This window comes from Nuphar pumila, chromosome 9 (assembly GCF_984573655.1).
Source record: "Nuphar pumila chromosome 9, dmNupPumi1.hap1.1, whole genome shotgun sequence".
Classification (NCBI taxonomy): domain Eukaryota; kingdom Viridiplantae; phylum Streptophyta; class Magnoliopsida; order Nymphaeales; family Nymphaeaceae; genus Nuphar; species Nuphar pumila.
In genome coordinates this window covers 120,743,361-120,765,146 of record NC_143257.1, presented here as the reverse complement: position 1 = coordinate 120,765,146, position 21,786 = coordinate 120,743,361, and the positions used below count along the sequence as shown (strand labels likewise).

The following is a 21,786-nucleotide window of genomic DNA, read 5'->3' as shown; positions in this document are numbered from 1 at the left end:
AGATTCATTCTTGTGAGACTACTAATTGAAGTAGTTTTTTTTGTACTGACTGCATTCAACAATGTGCACAAGCGGCAATGATCGCCTGGAGCAACTTAAGGCTGACATTCAGAAACTGTGTGTATCCTAGATTATGGGAGACTTGTAGACTTTGTATATTTACTTTTTGTTGGAAATTTTACTGAAAAAATTTGGACGTATTTGTAGTAGCATAATTGTCTATAGATGTAATTGAAGTCCATGATATTCTAAGTGCGAAATACCTCTGTGGCATATGATGATCATTTAATCATAAAGTAAGTTCATTTATATGAAGCCACTGGGTTTATCTTAGAAAGTAACAACACCATCTCTGTTATATGATTGAAAGAGTGTGTCAGTATTAGTTTAGCAGCTATTGGTGATTACTATATCTTCATTGCATTTTGCTAGGGAGAAGGCAAAATTTAGAGATCTCACAATACTAGTTTTTGCATTAAAAGTCCGGTGACATTATTTATACGAAGAAAAATTTGAGGTCTTTAGTGATTATAAAAGCTTTAAATATTTATTTTTACTGAAGGAGCTGAATATGAGACAACGCACTCAGCTGAAGGGCTAAGGGGTTCTTTAGTCAGTCTCGTACTAAAAAGTTAGAGACTCGTGAAAGGTTTTGTCAACTGAAAACCATTCATGGCAAAACAAAGAAGGATTCAATTGATCAGTCTAAGTTACAGAGGACAGACCCTCAATATGTAAAATTAAAAGTGATGACTCCACAAGATGATACATCTTTTAATCTCAAAGTAGACGATAGTATCGGGATGAAAAATAGAATTTAATCCCATCTAACCTTAAATTAAGGGATGAGCTTTTGAAAGAGGCTTACAAAAAGAAGCCAACTCAAACAGCCTCATCTACAAAATAAAGTAGTCTCAAAAGTCTCAAAGCCGTAACCAATAAGATTTGTACTTTAAACTTCTTGCTTATAAGCCAATCACTTAAACCATCTACATTCTATAACACCTGCTCGGTTCTCCAGAATGGCTACGGGCCTAGGGAGAAGGTGCTGACCCTTCATCCCAGGTTCGACTCCCACCTAGTGTGCAGGTGCCTTTAACTGGTGGGCTCCATAAGGGCCTCGGTGTTGGTGACCCCACCCGGGGTTTACCTTGCAGGGGAGCAGGCCCATTAAGTAACCTGGTTCTTGGTGATGGTTACTCATCATAAAAATAAAAAACCATCTATATTCTATGGTAAAAAAATATATATAAAATATATTTATTAGTTAACTAAGCCTAACCAAACTGAAAACTTGTTTGTGTTCAGCCTGACAAGCCTATTTTGCGAGTTCAAACAAGCTTTTTACAAGCCAAACACACGCTGAGGTACAAGCGGCTCATTTCGTTTCCCAGCCCTAGCTCAAAAGTATTGAGGAATGGGCACAGGGTCCTGCCTTTAATTGACCATTATTAAGAGCCAACTTGGTCATTCTTCCTAATTCATCTAGCCAGAATAGCAAGCATATAAACCTCATCACTCAATTGTACAATAAGGAAAAGCATAACTGTCAGTTAACAGTATGAAAAAAGCAGCTGTACACAACCACTGAGCTCTTCCACTTATTAGTGAAGTTCACATTGCTTATGAGAATCATAACCAAAATCTCAGGAAAATTGAAAAGAAAAGAATCACAGAATTGGTTGACAGAAAATTTCACCTGCAATGGCAGAGGGAAAAATTGTGAATGAATAACCAAACACCACAGATCCCAGTTTCTCCTTTTAAGCATCACCCTGTAAATTGCAAACCATATGCTGAGCATACTGTGGTGTCCAACAGTAAGCATGATCATACCCAAGCAAACTAGAGTCTCTGCTCTTGCAACTCTCATAACAGTGCCCCGTGATCATGGGGAAGATGAATGAAGCTATTGATGGATGTTGCACTGTTGTAAGTAGGGATGATCATAGTTAAGAAACTTGGACCAGTACCCTCTATACTTGGGTATGCTGATCTCAAGCCATGGTTTCAAGTTTCCATCATAGTGAATCACGGCTGCTTGTTTAATCTCTTCTCTACTCTTGCTTGAATCATAGCCAAGGCCAAGCACATGCCACCTTTGATCTAGCACTGCAGTCAAATTATAGAAAGTGGCAAGTCCTAGAGGCAAGCTTCCCAGCTTCCATAACTGCCTTCTCTGACTCTGCAACATTGAAGCATGGTTAAAAGAGAGAAAAGAAAGAAAGAAAACCAACCTATCCATTGTCATTCACAAACACTGCCATTATGAAAAGGATTAAAAGAAAGAAAACCAACATATCCATTGTCATGAACTTGCAGTTAGGCTCTCTCACCAGTTCCTATGTGGAGGAACATTAACTCCCCACAACAATTCAAGTTGCCCTAATGCAATGTAGGGTTGAGAGCAGGTCAGATACCTGAGCAGATATGGACCAATGAATAGAGTCAGTTTGCACCTTTGAGGGGCAAATTGAGCTCAATTTTTCTGATCCAGAGTCACATCTGCACCAGAGTGATTCACATTATCAGGATCAGACTCGGTCCTCATTTTTCCATTTAAAAAGTTTTTACCCGCTTTAGACCCAATCTTGTTGGGTTTAGTAATATACCAGGCAAATATCCAACTAGATCTGAGTCTGTTTTAGATCCAGGTCCTGAGCTGCTAAGAGTGAATCAGATACTGATCAAACAATGGTTGAGCTCACATCCAACCCAGTTTCACCCATTTGCATTGGACAATGAACCTGATGGATCCTACACACATTGGTTCAAGAAAAGGTCACCTGCTCTCATGACCAGACATGAGAATCAAATAGCTCAAGATATGCCTTTCTTACCAATTCTTGCCATTTACGATACACTGCTGTCAAGTTACGGTGTCTCCACTCCAGCAGGTCAACGATGTTCATACCAAATGCCCATGAACATGCATTGGTAGTGAATTCACCCACCACCAATGGATCGGAGAAGTTGAGGAACATGCCAAACTGGCGTGGTGATTCACTATCACCACATGTTTCCACAACTCCAATCACTTTCCCATGCATGTCAAAGCTCCATAAACTGCTCAAATCTCTCTGCACTACCACATCATGGTCAAGGAGAACGATCCTCTCTAGTTTTGGAAATAAGTCTGGTAAGAAAAAACGAAGGTGGTTCAGTGGAGCTGCATATTTTGGGTTCCTGTTCCTGTAAACCAAGGAGCTTGAGTGCTCTGCTTCCAGGCGTTGCAACAGCGAACGGGCACTTGTTGGCAGCCAATTGAGATCATCCATGCTCAAAACATCGATAGTACTCTGGCCTGGTGGATTTGCATGGAACCACATCACCATGGCTGGATAGTTCATTGCATCAGTCACCACATGGAAGACTATCTTTTCTGGATTCTGAAATAGCAAATTATCCAATATTAGCACTGATTAAAATATTTTTGAAGATGCACAATGTAACTTGTTTCCCATCAATCAGTTAGAATTGTGTGCATTGTGTCATGCATATGATCTGGTGCCCTGTGCAAGCTGTAACAATTTCATTCTCGATGTCATTACTGTTGAAGTGGAGATGGTGGAATTGACAACCACTGCACAAGCAAGAACGTTGTCTGAGAACACAGCATAGTGATAAAGATCAGGCAGATACAATTTCTGTTTGTTGGGAAACTTCTGTTCATCAGGATGCAACACAAAGTAGTTGGTCGTAAGCTGCATTGACAGGCAGTGAAGCCCCTTAGGGAGAGTGCCAGCTGCAAGCTTCATGAGATATGAAGTCTGTTTCATATGTGCACGGACTTGTTCTTCACTGTTATATGCCATGGCTCGGAGCTTAGTTGCCATAATTGGGCAGTCATGATACATTTCACCAGCTTTTAATAAGGTAGCATCCATGGCTCTTATGCGCTTTGTTGCACTGTGGAATTCCAACATGGAGCAAGATACAATTAGTTTCCTTATTTCAACTTATTTAACTGATAGATAAATGCGATCACATGTGGCAACAGTAGATATTGCATCATTACCTCTTGGGGAGATCTGAATCCTTTGTAGCTGCACCGACTACCCTTTCAACCTCTCGTATCCGCAGTCTTAATTCTTTAGCCAAATGAGAGTTACTACCTGGTGGAGAAAAGTTCAAGTATGCCTTGGCTCTGATAAGCTGGTCCATCATCAATCTCACTTTCTCATCAGTCGGTTGCCTGGAAACAGGGCCTTGTCTTCTGGTTCCAAGGTGCCAGTTAGACTGATTCTGCAAATAAAAAGAAATGTTTAATATGACCAAATGTAGCCCATGAACTACAATCTGGAGATAGAAATGATGAGACTGTTATGGACATATCATGTTTGTATTGTGAGTGTGTTATCAGGGGCAGTTTGGTCAATTATCTTATTGGGTCATTGTTGAGATTGTTATTTGTTAAAGGGTATTTTCGTACCCTCAATATATTTTAATATAAAGTTCTCTAGGGCATCTCCTCACAGCAGTCAAGAAGAACAACCCATTGTTGCACCTCCTTTCTTTCCATCTTCACATTATTGTAGGGCACGTACCCCAAGACAGCAACTCCCTCAAATCTCACATGGTATCAGAGCGGGATGAGAATAAGCTTCTCATCAAACCCAGCTGCTGATAAGTATTCTTTTCTATTTCTTGTTTCTTCCATATATCTTATATATCTATTTATTTCTTCCTATCCTCTATTCTTGTCTCCTATAGTTTCTTCTTTTTTTATCGCTTTCCTTTATTTTTCTTATTTCTTCCATAATCTTTCCTCTATTCAAGATCATCTATTTCTGGTTGTTTTCTTATTTTCTTTGCTTATTGTGTGATATTGTAATCATTTTCTTATTTTCTTTGTATTGCCCCTTAAGTGGACTTGTATTTGTGATTTAGGCACATTGTTTTTGCATTTCCGCTTGTTTTATTACATGGTATCAGAGCTTCTTGAGTTCTTGGACCTCAGAACGTTTTGATCGTGGTGATCAAGAGAACGTGTGCTCGTGATTGAAGAGTTTGTGTTCATCCTCCTCTCTCTCTCTCTACCACTCACTTCTTCTTTCTCCTCTTGTTCATCATGGAGCATAAATCAAAGATTGAACTCTCCTTCAAGCTCAATGGGGCCAATTATATGATGTGGTCCGCCACTAAGGAGAACCACCTCAAAGGGAAGAAGTTATGGGGGTACGTGATGAGCACCACTCCCGAGCCTCTTCTAAAACTCACAAAACTTGAAGAAGGCATAGAAAAAACTTTTGAAGGAAAAGATCGAACTAAGACCATTTATGATTATCAAATCAAGGTAGAGGAATGAGAAAGTAACCATGCTAACATTTTAGCTTGGTTCATGAACAATGTCGACATTAAGATATGTGTCAACATTGCCAAATTTAGAAAGACAAATGTGGCTTGATTCTTTATAAAGGGTATCTATACCCAAAAAGACCTTACAAGAAAATATTAGAAGCACTAAACAAGGGGTCATGAGTGTCCGAAACTATTTTAGTGCCTTGCCCCCTCTTTGAAATGAGTTGACACTTTTTGAACCTAAGTGGGTAGTCATTGCGGATGTGGAAGTTAGGCATGAACAAATGAAAAAGAACACATTTTTCAATTTTTATATGGTCTACGCCCAAAGTTCGAATAAGTGAAGTCTTCCCTTCTTCATAAATTATCCACTATGCCTTTTGAAGAGTCTCTTGCCGAAATATGCCAAGAGAAAACTCGTCTTGAAATGACTACTAAAAGAGGAGATGAAGTATTGGCTGTGGCTAGGCCAGGTAACAATATGAGAACCTACAAGCCTCCACATTTTAGGAAGCAAAACTATAACGGAGGATCACAAAAAATCATTTGCCATTATTGTAATGAATCAGGGTATATCAAACCGGCATGTTCAAAACTCAACAAAAAGGTGGCCTCCATTGAAGAATCCAAGAAGAATAAAGAGATAAATAGAGGAGATCTTAAAAATTTTATTAGTCAACTAACAGAGGCACTCTAACAATTCCTCAAGACATTTTCTTCAAGTTCGGGTACCGCTATTGCTTTATATCTCTTTCATGGATGTGCTCTTGGATTCTTGACTTGGGGGCTTCCTTTCACATGACTCTGCATGAAAAAGTTTTTCCCGATGTATGCACTAACTCAAAATTACCTTGTGTTTCAACCGCCGATGAGACATCTTTAAAAATCAACTGTATTAGAACTTTAGACTTTAAAAAATTCTTTGTTCCAAAAATTAGAGTTGTTCTTAAATTGAAAATTTTTTCCATAAATTTTCAACCATGGATGTGAAATCTCCTTTTCATCTAAAGGTTGCATTGTGCAACATCTTCGGTTGGGCAAGGGTATAGGAAAGGAGATCTCTACTTCATGATTTTTTTATTTTTTCTATTCAAATCATTTCTAAGATAAAAATATTGTAACTTGGCATAAAAGACTTGAACATCCAAGCTTATCTAAGATGTATCATTTCCTTTCTGCGGAAAATTTTTTGAATAAAAATTGTTTGCAAAGATTGCATTCTTGGAAAAAAAATCAATTTATTTTTCAAATAGAACCTTTATTTCAAAAAAACCTTTTGATTTAGTGCATTCGGATGTATGTGGCATATCCCCGATCATGTCAAAAGGTGGCTAAACATATTATGTTATATTTATTGATGACTTCACTAGATATGTATGGGTTTACTTCCTTAACTTCAAATCAGATGTTTTCTCATGTTTTAAAAAATTCACATGGTTACTAAAAATCAATTTCAAAGAAATATTTTTATATTTAGGTACGACTTGAGTGGAGAATATGTCAAAAGATTTTTAAAATTATTTAAAACAAAATAAAATTTGTCATCAAAGATCTTGTCCTAGGACTCCTCAATAAAATGGGTTCGCGAAAAGAAAGCATAGACATATCATAGAAACCGCTAGAACACTACCTATTTCTAAAGATATTCCTAATTTTTTTTTGGCCAAAGTTGTCTTGACTTCAATTTATTTAATAAATAGAATACCTTCGTCCACTTTGCAAAATATTTTTCTATTCAAAAAATTATTTAATATTACTCCCGCTTTCAAGTAATTACAAATTTTTGGTTGCAAATGTTTTGTTCTTACTCATAAAAATGACAAATTGTATCCAAACGCCTTTGAATGTGTTTTTTTAGGTACGACTTGAGTGGAGAATATATGTCAAAAGATTTTTAAAATTATTTAAAACAAAATAAAATTTGTCATCAAAGATCTTGTCCTAGGACTCCTCAATAAAATGGGTTCGCGAAAAGAAAGCATAGACATATCATAGAAACCGCTAGAACACTACCTATTTCTAAAGATATTCCTAATTTTTTTTGGCCAAAGTTGTCTTGACTTCAATTTATTTAATAAATAGAATACCTTCGTCCACTTTGCAAAATATTTTTCTATTCAAAAAATCATTTAATATTACTCCCGCTTTCAAGTAATTACAAATTTTTGGTTGCAAATGTTTTGTTCTTACTCATAAAAATGACAAATTGTATCCAAACGCCTTTGAATGTGTTTTTTTAGGTACAGTGAAACTAAAAAAAGGTATAGGTGTTTTTATCTTAAAAGCTATGTCACATGGGTGCGGGTGCGGGTGCGGGGATTCGGCACTTCCAAAAAAACCGGGTGCGGGGGTGCGGCAGGGGCAAAAATGTAAATATATATATATATATATATATATATATATATATATATATATATATATATATATATATATATATATATATATATATATATATATATAAGGGGTCCGGGGGTTCCCCCGGAGCGGGTCGGGAGTCCAATTTTTTTTGCTGGTGTGTGTGTTTGTTTGAAGACTCGTTACCCACGTTCTGCTTGTTGTGTTACTTTGAGGCAACGGGACAAAATTGATGAAATGAAAGGATTGGCAATCCCAGCCTGCTGCGTTCTGCTGATTGTCATGATTCAATCATGTCTGAAACTCCATGGTTTTCACGAAAAAAAATATAAGCGCAAGGTTTGATGTGGTTTGTTGGAGAGAGAGTCTTCATGAGGCCTACGACTCCACTGCCACGCCATAGGATTTTTCGAATTTCATTTTATATGCAGTTGCACAGAGATGACAGCTAAAAGAAATTTATTGGATTTGACATGTGAAAAAGAGAGGTCTACACAAGGCTACAGCTGGAGCACCGAGATACTAATAGTTTTTATTCTACACAAGGCTACATCTCGTCAGGAGAACAATGAATACTAATAGCCAGCAAGGCTATCACCATCATTATCATTTATTATGGAGAGAGAAAATCCTTTATGAAAAAGAAGGATCTGGATGGTTTTAAAAGTGCCCCTTTATAAAACAAGAGCAGCAGCAGTTGTCAGTAGAATTTTTTTTTTAAATTTCCGCAGCCCATTTCACAGGGCAAATTTTAAAAAAAAAATAAAAAAAAAAATGGACCGAGATGATCCTGGGTGCAGTCAACGCACCCAGGATCAGGTTGATCGCACCCGGTGCCGCACCCGCATCCGCGTCAAGTCGCGTCGACGCGGGTGCGGCACCCTGCTAGCCGAATCCCTGTGACATAGCTTAAAAGTAATAAACTATATGTTTATAAAGATGTAACTTTCTTGGAAAGTGAAAATGGTTCTGATAAAAAAGATAACAAGGAGGAAGTAGACTATAGTTTCTTGTTTGACCTTTTGCCAAAAGAAGAACATGGTTCCTATAAATCAAATGATTGTGAGATAAATCATGATGATAATTTTGTTTGTGATAACTCCTTAGATAATAATGTTAATGGACATCATCATGTTGATGATAATTTAGATTTATCTCATAATAATGATAATGTGGTTGAAAATTCCTCTAATGATATGCATGTCTATATCCAACATAAGCAAAGCGATCAACCTTGTGCTTATGAAAAGTATTCACAAAGTCTACCCATAGAAGACAACCCTTAAGAGATTCAACCGAGTCTCCAATCCACCAAATAGGTTTGTCATATGACTCCTTATCTCCAAGCTATAGAGCTTGTTTAATGGCACTCCACTCTTATCATGAACCATCACATTACAATAAAGCTAAAAACTATCATCATTGGATTGAAGCCATGAACATAGAACTACATGCCCTTCGTAAGGCCAATACTTAGGGAATAGTTAGCCTACCATTGGAAAAAAAAATCATAAGACGTAGATGGGTATTTAAGGTCAAAACTAAAAGTGATAGTTCTATTAAAAGATACAAAGTTAGGTTAGTTGCTAAAGGGTACACTAAAGAATATGAGATTGATTATGAGAAAACTCTTGTGCCGGTAGCAAGAATGACTAGTGAAAGAACCCTAATAGTCGTTGCCTTCATCCCAAAGTAACCAATTTACCAGTTAGATGTCAAAAATGACTTTCTCAATAGAGGACTTAATGAAGAAGTTTACATGGATCCTCCACCGGGTTTTGACATTAATAGAGAAAAAAATCTTAAACTAAAAAAAGCTTTGTATGGAGTTAAACAAGCCCCTAAGGCTTAGTATGATAGATTCAATGTTATTATGATCAGCTTGAGTTATCGTTCTTGTTATACTGACACTGCTCTTTTTGTCAAAAATACAAGTACTAATATTGTTATTCTACTGTTGTAAGTAGATAATATGCTAATCAAAGGAAATGACAAAAAGGGAGTTGACGAAATCAAAATTATTTTAAAGAAAAATTTTGATATGTCTGATATGGGCTTTTAAAGATATTTTCTAGGTATTGAAGTTGCCTACTCACCCAAAGGGTATATCTTGTAACAAATGAAACTTCCTGTTGATATTGATGTTGCCAGGTATTTAGATGACAAAAAGTTGGACTCCTGAAGTTGTCAATTCAAAACTGAAGCAAGATGAAACATTGCTTGAAGATCCTACACCTCATAGACAACTGATTGGATCTCTTATCTACTTGTCTATCACCAAACCAGATATAGCTCATGTTCATACAACAAGTCAATTTCAACATGCCCCAACAACCGTGTACATGAGTGTAGTTTTAAGAATTGCCAGATACATTAAGGACTCCGTAACTAAAGGGCTTTTCTTATCTTCATTCTTCTCTTTAGATTTAATTGCTTATACTGATGCAAATTAAGGAGAAAACCCTAATGATAGAATCTCAACAACTGGTATTTGTGTATTTTTAGGAGTTTCTTTAATTTTATAAAGATGCAAGCAACAACAGAAAGTCTCATTATCCTCTAATGAAACTGATTATCGTGCAATGACTACAACAACCATGAAGCTCGTGTAGCTAAGGAACCTTCTCAGAGATATGAATGTAATAATCTCCAATATTTCGAATATGTGTTGCGATAATAAAAGCGCAATTTACATTGCAAGCTAAACGAATTCATGCAAACACACAAGACTCTGAGTTTTACGTGGTTCGACTCAAGATGAGTTTACGTCCACGGCTCAATGTTTTTTTCTCTCCATCTCTTTCTATTTATTTGAGAGATGAGAGGTTCCTTGTATAATGAATTGGTGTACACGTTTTGGGACTCATTTCATTAGAGTCCAATGTAGAATACAATGTTCGAGTTATCTCAAGATAGAACCTATCTCTCCAAGGTGCCTCTTCTCACTAGGAGTCTTCATAAGATTAGTTTTGGATCTGTGGGAGACTGAAGGTAGTTGGTCTTTCCTCTCTCTTTCAGATTCATATCTCTAGGAGCCTTATTCAAATTATTGTTTTTCCTTAACGAAGAAGTCTTGAAAGAAGTCTTGGACGGTTGGGTATCTTTTATTTGATTTGGATATGGATTGCCTAATACAGGTGGGTGCAGATTCTGTCCTGGATCCAACATATCCTTAACACAAGCAATCACACCTTCCATAAGCGAACAAAGCCCAATGAGATGGAATGTCATGGGTGCACTTCAGTATCTTACTTTTACGCATCTAGATCTTGCTTATGTGGTCAATCAGGTATCTCAATTTATGCATTCTCCCAAATGTAGTCACATGGATGTCGTTAAAAGAATTCTTATATATATATAAAAGGTATTATTAGTGATGCCTTGTGTATTCCAAGCCCTTAAATATCTCTCCTCAAATGAATTTAGTAGTGGTAGCATACTCAAATGCAGATTGGGCAGGTGATGCATCAACTAGAAGAGATTGATGACTGGTTACGGTGTGTTTTTGGGAAAAACTTCTTGGTCTAGCAAAAGACAAAGGACTGTGGTCAGATCAAGTATTGAGGCTGAGTATTGGGCAATGGCAGCAGTGACAACAGAAATTCTATGGATTAAACATCTCCTTACTGCTTTGAAACAAACGATAGATCAATTACTAATATATTGTGATAATTGTAGTGCTATAGCCATTGCTACCAATCCTGTTCAACATGGAAAGATGATGCATGTTGAATTGAATCAACACTTTTGTTCGAAAAAGAGTTGAAGACAAAGAGGTTCAGCCCTTATTCATTTTTGGGGAGCATCAACTTGCGGATAATTTTACCAAGCCATTAGCTTTGTCTTGCCATTGGATGCTTAAAAACAAATTGTCCATGGTTTTAACCCATGCACAGCTTAAGGGAGAGTGTTAAAGATATCTTATGTTTGTATTATAAGTGTGTTATCTAGGGGGAGTGTAAGGGTATTTTCGTACCCTCAATATTTTTAATATAAAGTTCTCTAGGTCGTATCCTCACAGCAGTCAAGAGGAACGACCCATTGCTGCACCTCCTCTTTTCACGTTATTGCAGGGCACACACCCCAAGACAGCAACTCCCACAAATCTCACAGAGACAACTAAGACCAGGCAATTTTATGACGAATGCAGGGATGCATGAAGACATGCACATAATTGCAGAAGCATGCACATCTTGATTGGAAATATAAGACAGCTGATGATTCTTGCTTGAAGGTAAGTAAAGGCAGAATCCAAAGTCCAACATCATACTAAACGCAGCTATGTTCATAAAAACAAAACATATGTATAATGGTTCAAAGAAATTTTAAGAGACAAGGGACTTATTCATGCTACTTTCAAGTCTCAACAATCCACATGGATTTAACATCAAGACTGAATGCAAGAAAAGATTAAACTATGCCTTGTACTTTTCATTTGGCAAAGTTTTGCTAGGAGCATACACACACACACAAATATATATATATATATATATATATATAGAGAGAGACATCAACAATTAACGGAATTTTTTAAACCAGTAAAAAGTTCTGAAAAACCGTGGTAGATCTTTAAATCAATAGTCATTCAGGAGTGAATTTTAGTAAATTTATAGAGAATATACATTACGCATAATACATGTAAAAATGTGGCTTTATAAAATCATTTAATTACAGTGGTAAGAATTAATACATAGAGCCACCATTGTAGCTGATAACTGTTGTGGGTGAAAAAATGAAGTGACATTTATGTCCACTAAAGACTCTGGTCATCTATCTCACTTAGACAGACATAATTATGGGACACAATATAGATACGCTTGTTATAACATAAGAACCATATAAAATAGGGCAGAGGGAAGACCACACACATGGACATACGTTACATATGAGATGTATCATGACTGTGTATGTCTAATATTCACTATCTAAAGGTTTAAATTCTATTACTCAAACACTGTTTGCTTCCAAGACCTCTACTTTCAAATCACGTGGAATTTAACTGAATGGTGGCAAAATACTCTCTTTCCCAGATGGTATGGTTTTTTACCTAGGCTCCGAATTTGGAGCAAAATCTTCTGTCTTTTTAATTTTTTTCATTTTAGAAACTTCTGATAAATGTAAATCTTCATAAATAGATAACCGTGCTGATATAACACTGTTCTCGACTATCACATGATGAAAGCTAAAACTCGCATCTTCACAGACTCTATCTCCCTCCGAACAGTGTGGATTGAATAGGTTTCCCTCTAAGATCTCTGCCTCTTCATTAATCAAAAGAAGCACAATTATAAGACCTTTCGACACTTTTCGCTCTTCCATAGCCACTTGACATGCTTATCTCATGAGCATCTGCTAACCGGGATAAGACACTAAGAGTAAATGGTGCTTGGACCTTAAACAATTTCCTTTAAGATGATTTCATGTGTTGATTCAGCTGCATACATTGCTTGAGTAGGGACATCTTGTGAAAACAGATTTTCTGCACCTACACTCATCTAACATAAATTTTTTCCCTTTATCATCCTTCAAGACAAAATTTATGATCTTTGAAAAATTCTTTAAAGTAAATCAAGATCTATGGTTAGTCCCAATAGCCAAAGCTTTACATTTTTCATAAAGAAAATGGGACCGTTATAAAGAAGCATGACCATGCAAACAACTTTGAAGCATGACCATTATAGAAAAGCATGGTGTATATATATAGATATATTTTTACATTTATATTCATTCTGAATGCTAAACCAAAATGGCAAAAATCTATACAGGAAAATTAAAGCATGATTATTTTGCCAAGTTTATGTTTGTTATCCTATGTCACACGGAACTCCATTTTGCCCTTCGTACCCGTGTTGACATGCATGTCCCCGTGTGGACACACGTCGACACCTGGACACGCCATTTTACCCTCCATACATACAAGTTTGTATTCAATTTATAATTTATAATTATATTTTCAGTTTATAACTTTATATTTTTAGTATATAATATATATTTTAGATATAGCATATATTTATATTATATTCAGTTTATTTTGTATTTATGTGATATTTAATATGTATAGCCGTGTCCCTGTACCCACATTTTTGGGGATTGCCGTGCCCTCCGTACCTGTACCCGCACCCGGACCCGCACCCATACCCAGGTGACATCGTTGTTATCTTACCTCTGGTATTGTTTAGTGCCTGAAAAATGTTTTGTAATGGCCTCACAGTAAAATCATGATAATTATCATATGATGTAAGACAGGTTGAAGACACTGTGGATGGTCTAGCTAGAATTAGTTGCTTAAAAAACAATAAAATCAAAATTTGCAGATTCTATTCCCTACAAAAAAAATGGTGAATTTCACCAATCTGCATACAGACAATGAATAAACAAAGGCAGTGGTGATGGTGGAAAATCTTTAAAGTGGACCCCCCCCCCCCAAAAAAAAAAGCAGGAGTTTCATTCACAGGGAAATCAAGCTCGATGCTACCAAATATTGAATCACTTGCTAAGGATATCAAATGATTGTTAGTTTCCGAGAGCCAGATCCAGAAATGCTCGTCGCACATTTTTAAGGTTCAGAGTTACATCCAGAAATACCCGTCTAAATATCATTTTAAAGGTTTGCAGCCCACCAACGTACACTAGAAAATCAGGGAAAATCCATCCTGACCTTACGGACGAATTAGATTACATATGCATTACCAATCACTACATTTGGGATGTGAGCTTCTTACAGATATTAAGCTGTCTGTTCAGATTCAAATTTCAATATTGTCTTCTTTCTTTTAGAATCTCCTGCAATATATATGTTCATAAGCATCTTGGTCATGACACTTTTGAAAAGAAAAGTCCGTGTAAGACAATTTTCTGGACACTGCCAAAGAGTGCATATGAAAAATACTACTGGTTTAGATGTGCCCTGTAATGAGCTTATTTCAAGTTAGAATACAGAAAAACAACAAAAGCTTATATGGGTACTCATCCTGGCATGTGTTGTACATGTAAGTATATATATTTAGCTATATATACTTATATATATATATGTGTATGTACATATATATACATATAAATATGTATATATATATTTTTTATATGGTTGTAATAGGTAATACCCATTAGGGATATTTTGGTCATTTCACCTTGTGTAATAGGCTGTGCCCATTAGGGACACAATAGTCTTTTTTTGTACATTTCTTTTATTTCTTTATTTTTGTATTTTCATTATTTGAGTGAGGGCATTTTAGACAAATGTCATAGAGTCATTGGGAGCTTCCCAATGGCTCTATGAGCCCTCTAGCTTGTATATAAAGGGTAGGGATGGTAGTGGACTGGGGCGGAGGTGAGGGACAAGGTCTCCACCCCCACCCCATCTTAAAATTCTGCCCTCCATCCCCGCATGGGTTTTGATTTTTACCACCATCCCTGTTTCATGTCCTCCATCCCCAGTCTAAACAGGGTGAGGCGGGGTGGGGCACCGTTTATCCCCGGTCCATGGACATCCCTAAAGGTATTTTAGTTATTTTACTAATGGGGATCGGGGACGAGGACGGGACGGGGTGGGACGGGGCGGAGAAAACCGTAAGTCCATCCCCACACGGGTTTTGATTTTAACCAACATCCCGTCGTCCATCCCCGGTCCAAACGGGGCGAGGCAGGGCAGGGCCCCGTTTTCCCCCGGTCCACTGTCATCCCTAATAAAGGGGTCATATTCCCCTCGGAGTGCTACACTTTCTCAAGCATATTTTTCTCTAATATATTCCTTATTTTTTACTTGTGTTCTTTGCCCTTTGGTGGCTTATGTGCATGTATTCCTGTATTGACCCATAAGTGGTATTTGTTGTTTATGCTCGTGTTCTTGTAAGCCCATAAGAGGCATCTACTTGTATTATTTTTCCCGTTTCATTACAGCATGAAGAGCTAGTGTTTAAAATATCACAGCAATTTAGGTGTATAGATTCTTGAAATGCTAACTCATTATTAAATAAAAACACATGTTAAACTTACTTCCATTTCTACAGCAACTAAATAAAATAAACATCTGCAGTATCTCTTTCAAAATTTGTAAATAGCTACATAGCACAGCGAACAAATCAAGCTAATAAAATTTTTCATCTTCCACTTTCAGAAATGCACACCAACAAACAGTATCAGAAATCATGAAACACCATCAATTAAACATACACACACCTGTTTTCCAGGATTGGCAGGAATGTTTGTGCGAAGATCTTTGTCTCCATGACTGCCACCACGAGACTCTGTTCAAATGAAAGTCAAGAACCAAACAGAGAAAAGAAAGGGAAGGCTGACCAAGAGAAAACAAACTAACCGCTTAATCCTCTATCTGGAAACCGATTGGAGCTGTTCTCCTCTTTATAAATGACTCTTTTTGGCTCTTTCACATCCGCAACCCCTTCCTGTTAATACCAAAAGGTGCGTATCAACACAAGATTGGAACAAATGAGAAAAGAATTATTACACCAACAATTTTATACAGGAAAGAAAATCAAACAAAGATGGCTTGATTTACCAGTTGGATTGCATTCAGTCTCTGTGAATTGGTCGTGAATCTCTGTACCAATCAAATCCCGTAAAAAGAACATGAATAGAGGAGAAAACCAACCATCCATTACATTCTTAAATTAAAATAACAAAACAAACCAACGAAGGATTGAAGCCTTTTGACACTTACAATATTGTTGAACTCTTCAACAAATTCCTTGCGCACTAGAGACGGATACAAGAGACATAGTTAAGAGGATACCAACAAGTTACAATAAGAAATCTCATTTTTCTTTTCTTTCTTCCCCTTCTCTCATCCATTCTCATGAAAAATAAAAAACAAATGGGTACCTCAAAAAACGCATTCAAAAACATGTAAGAAAGAAAACAAGAAAAAGGGTTTTCCAGATTTACCCGTCAAATTTGAGAAGTGATTGATTCTGTGAGATAAGAAGAATATGGGCGCCAAAACAGAGACGGATAGCAATAAGACGATGATCACCCTTGGTCCCTTAAGCCCCTGCTTCTTATGCATCTCTCTCTCTCTCTCTCTCCCTCTAGTGAGAGAAACCCATCAACCAAGAGACCAGAAAGAAACCAAATCTCTCTCTCTCTCTCTCTAACCTCTAGAGAGAGAAACCCATCGACCGAGGAACCAAGAGAGATAAAGGGAACAGAAATATAGGTTCGGGAAGAAGCAGAAAATATCAAAAGAAGAGAGACTCGATGGGGGACTTTTCATGGGTTGCTCGTACTAGCGAAAATGGGGAGCCTTAGGTTTGATCATGGCGTTCACGTTCACAAAAGACAGCATCACAACGACGATGCTGAGGATGATGATGATAGTGATGGTGGGGGATGATGGGATGCTGATGATGGTGATGGTGGGGGATGATGGGATGCTGATGATGGTGGGATGGTATATCGCTCTAGGGGAAGCAACCCCACTCATTAGGGATCCCCAAGTCTTTGTATTTTGCACCAGGAGCAACCAGCCAAGGGGAATTGCTGTACGCATGTGCCAGGGGGCGGTGTTTCTCACGTGCTAAGAACTGATCGGATCTTGGATCCAATCTAATGCACTGGATCCTTTATGGTATCATGGAGCTTGTGAATTTGTTAGAAATCGACTTTTGAATCTTATAATTTTGATAAAAAAAAACATGAGTTTTTATGCTCCAATATTTATGAAAATTCTGAAATATTGATTTTCAATCATTAAAAGATCCTGCTTATGAAACAAACAAACATAACTATGAAAATCTCAATTCACATGGTAGTTTTCATATTTTAGTGACCTTTATATATATATATATATATATTCGACATTACGTCAGATGCACACACATTCGTAAAAAATAAAGGATTTAGCACCATCGCCGCTAAATGTCTATATAAAACAACACTCGTATGTTTTGAGACACGTCCATTTTTTGTCCAATTCACATGGTAGTTTTGGTGTATATATATATATATATATATATATATATATATATATATATAGAGAGAGAGAGAGAGAGAGAGTCCCTAGAATATGAGAACTGGAATATGAAAACTGACGTGTGAACCCCTATTTTCATGGATTTTTTTTTCTCTTGAATTTAACCATACAGATGTGATTTACATGCTTGGTTTTATAAGAACCCCCTCTTGAATCATCCTATTTTGATGTATAAATGAGATTTTTTTAAAGCTTTAAAATCAATTACTCATAATCTTTATAAATATTCAAGCATTCAAAAATCACATTTTTTCATCAAAAATACACTATCTGGTGATTCTTATCTAATTCACCTTGCCAAGCATATCCACATGGTTGGATTTAAAAAAAAAGTGTTGAAAAATGCTTATATTTATAGTTTTCACATTCTAGTGAATATATATATATATATATATATATATATATATATATATTATCATGGCTCAGTCATCTCACTAAATTGACCCAACGGATTTTAGATAACTTTGCTGGACAGAGCTTCCAATGTGATTCAAACCGAGGGCCGTGCGTTTAATTCCACCAAGCACCAACAGAAGCACATGGGGGAGAGAGAGAGACTTTTAGTGCCCTGTTTAAAAATATAAAGGAACATCTTTTACTTAAAAAATAAAAATGCAATAATAAATAAATTTCTTGAGACTAGATAAAGTTATTCTTTTCTTATTAAACCAAGCCATCAATTAGATGCAAAGAATAATGTTCCTTCGTATGTAGCCCGTTTCTTATGACTTCATGTGGTTTAATATTCTTTTCTCGCTCAACTTAATCAGCTAGTTGCAAAAAAGTCAAGCCTCTTCAATGTTGTTATTGCAATCATCATCACCAGTTTATTGTGACTTGGTGGAATTAAACACATATTACGTGGGATTTAAGTGAGGGCCCTCGCTTTGAATCCTACTTTTGGAAGCTAGAAGACATGGAAACATGTGAGAGGGAAACTTGACTTTATATGGATAATCCTTGCTACTTGTGGTTCCAAACCCTCTACGGAACAACATTAATTAATTAATTAGTTATTTATTTTTTATGACTTTTTTGATGTGATTTACATGTTCAGTTTAGTAGAAATTGGTCTTTTAATCATGTTTTTATGATGAAAAATAATTGTATTGTACAGGTAATTTGATGCGTGTTTCTAAAAACCCTACCATTTTAGATATTTTTCCATGTACAAAATTATAAATACCCAACTTCATTTTAACTTTTTTAACCCTTGTTTGTGTGAAATTGGCAAAGTTCGCATGACATATAACTCTGCTCCTCAGGTAACATAAACTCTCACTTAAAAGGAGTTTCAATTTTTTTTTATGGACATCACGAAGGTCGCATAAAATTATGTGTGAAATTTGTGATAATCTCAAACTTTGAAACATCGCACATACTTGACAAAGTTCTCTCATATGTAAGCATTCAAATTTCATCTAGTGCAAGAGCTAACTGAGTATCTGTTATGAAATCAATATTTCACTGCTTTGCCCCAACTTCCTCCTCCTTCTCAATGGCCCTCTTTGTGGAGGGATTGACTACAACTTGCAGGGATACAATAGCTACATCCTCGTCATTGGTGACACGTACCTTAAATGATAAGTTGATGGTTTCACCATTATTGTATCACTTTTCAACTTTGGAGAGGAATAAAGTAGGGTGATCTTCCATCCAATCTTTTGTTTGCAGCGAGACAGAATTGGTATATAGTGCAAGGGAGACAAACGACTTGGTTGGCCATTTGGCATACAACTTCATTCATATTATGCAACCAAATGTTCATCCTCACAATATTTTTCACCTCCTCAACCACATCTACATTCTTCTCCTTCACCATCGCATCTTCATAGAGGGACCACTTTACCTACAGAAGCTCAAATAATTTATGGTTAGTCATATATCACATTATGTTTCAAAACATAGAAAAAATTATCAACAAAACTTACATGGCTTGCACAATAATTTTATAAATTGAGCATGTCCCATGTGATGGCCCATCAATCTTCCACTAGTCATCTCTTCACTGCGTGATTGACAAAATATTACAAATTGTGAAAATCCACAGAGATAATCACTCATTGGAGGAAGCCTTATAGTGAATATATGCTCCCATATTCAAACTTGTAAGGGTTAACAAAAAGATTAATACACAGTATAGTACATCAATAATGTTAAATAATATTTGAGTATAAATCATAAGTCCTACTGTATAATGAAGAAATAAATACTTTCAATAACACCAACATCCTGACCATATTTTTTCTTTTAATCATCGCGCTACTCAAACTTGCATATAGGTGTGCAAGTAAGGCTGCTCTCTATGCATATTGATTGATGCAGTCTAGGTCTAGTAAAAACTGAATGTATGATGCATGGATTGACTTTCCACCAATGTCGATAAATAAGTATGTCCCAAAGAACTAGAGCAAGAATGTTCTCATTTCTTTCTCCGCCCTACTATCGCTCTTCTCTCTAATACATGGTAGTTTCTCCTTCTTGGTCTTCCCTATTTTTGGGGTCAAAAAGTTTCCTCAACCATGACAACTTAATCATTTCTCCATCGAACGCACCTTCCTTTTCTTTGAAATGAAAATCACACAACTGCTTGAAATCTCCCCACTGATGTCCACTCACTAGCTCCCCATGGTGCTTCAATTTAGTGATTTGTGTTATGCCCTCCAACGTGATGGTCATCTCAAATTCTCAGAAATAGAATGTTTTGGTTGCTGGATTCCAGAACTACACAACAACCTCTAAGAGGGGGTGATCGATGTTCCATGGTGTAATATCAAAGAATTGTCTAAAATGTGTTCCATGCAGCAACTCCTTCGCTTCTTCTCCTAGTCTTACGAACCGATGGTGTGCTTGAAACTAGTAGAATCAGTGTATATAGGATGTTGATTTTTTGAATCTTTTGGCTGGGAATCCTGTAATCATAATTAATTTTTTCATAATTAGTCAAATGAATCATTCAATTATATTGAATTGTAAGAATCAAACTAGTGCATGTGGGATATCTTAACATGTTTCACATACATATGAATCAACAAGAAAACAATAGTTCACACACACACACACACACACACACACATATATAAGATTTTAGATATTGAACTGCAAAAATCAGACTAGTTATCCTGACAACATGTCTTACATATACATGAATCAAAGAGAAAATAATAATTCATGCTTCACATACACATATATATAGCTACAAGACCTAGAGATACATTTACTTCCTAATGATGGTCTATATTAACCTCAACCTTAGGTTTCTTATCTAACCCTTAGTGAGGTACCTCTATCCTCATTTCGCCATTGCCAACACAATTGATCATATCTTCAACCTTATCTATCTAGGCATTTAGATCCGCAACAACATCAGAGTGAGCCAATGGGTTACTTTTCTTTATCACTGAGCCACTCTCACCCTCTTTAGATGTTTTCCGAATGAGAGACAAGATTGAGACCATAAACGTTTCAACTTTTTCTACACATTCTTTCTTAGATATGGAACACTATGAAAAGGCTAGCTATAGTTTGGAAAACTTTTTTTATATTTCATGTTGAGTGTTTGAGCACAATTTTCTGAGTTTATAAAAGGGATATTTTCGTAAAAAATGTCAGACACCCAGACTTTTGACATTGGATGCGGCCCCCTCTCTATATATGTATCAAGCAAGCTCTGTGTTTCATAGTACAAAGGATGACTTAGTTCATAAATTTTCTTCTTTGTCTTTTTCTCTTGTGAACTAACAATAGAAGATGATCAGGGTGTGGACTTGTAACACCCCAAAATATTTAACTAAAAAAAACTAAAATAATTTTTTTTTAGAAAACATCTGAAGTAAATAAGAATTCAGATAAATATTCTAGACAAGTTATAGGTAATTAACAACGACTTTCATTCTATAAATCAAAATATTTTAAACATCATTGTAATCAATTACATGCCAAGCAAAATCTTAAACAATAAAGAAAATTATTTAAAATAGAGTTCCACAAGATATAAGTAAAAATGTATGGTTTCATGGTGCCACCCGCAATGATGCCCGCATCTGCTCCACGCTAATCATTCTTTATTTGAAAAATGTTAAATATTAGGGTCAAACTACAATCAGTCTGAGTAAGTAACACATAAGCAATATGTATGTTCA

The 21,786-nt window shown here is 36.3% G+C and overlaps 1 protein-coding gene across 1 annotated transcript; it reads right to left on the bottom strand.

Moving 5' to 3' along the window:
- Positions 1-1,495: 1,495 nt before the first annotated feature.
- On the bottom strand, positions 1,496-16,941 carry LOC149829116 (putative galacturonosyltransferase 6). The gene is made up of 9 exons (XM_090017286.1): positions 16,558-16,941; positions 16,334-16,368; positions 16,172-16,213; positions 15,971-16,058; positions 15,832-15,899; positions 4,019-4,245; positions 3,552-3,909; positions 2,841-3,389; positions 1,496-2,185 (listed from the first exon to the last, which is right to left on the bottom strand). The coding sequence occupies exons 1-9, from the start codon at positions 16,676-16,678 to the stop codon at positions 1,910-1,912; spliced, it is 1,764 nt and encodes a 587-aa protein (XP_089873412.1). The 5' UTR covers positions 16,679-16,941; the 3' UTR covers positions 1,496-1,909.
- Positions 16,942-21,786: the final 4,845 nt, after the last annotated feature.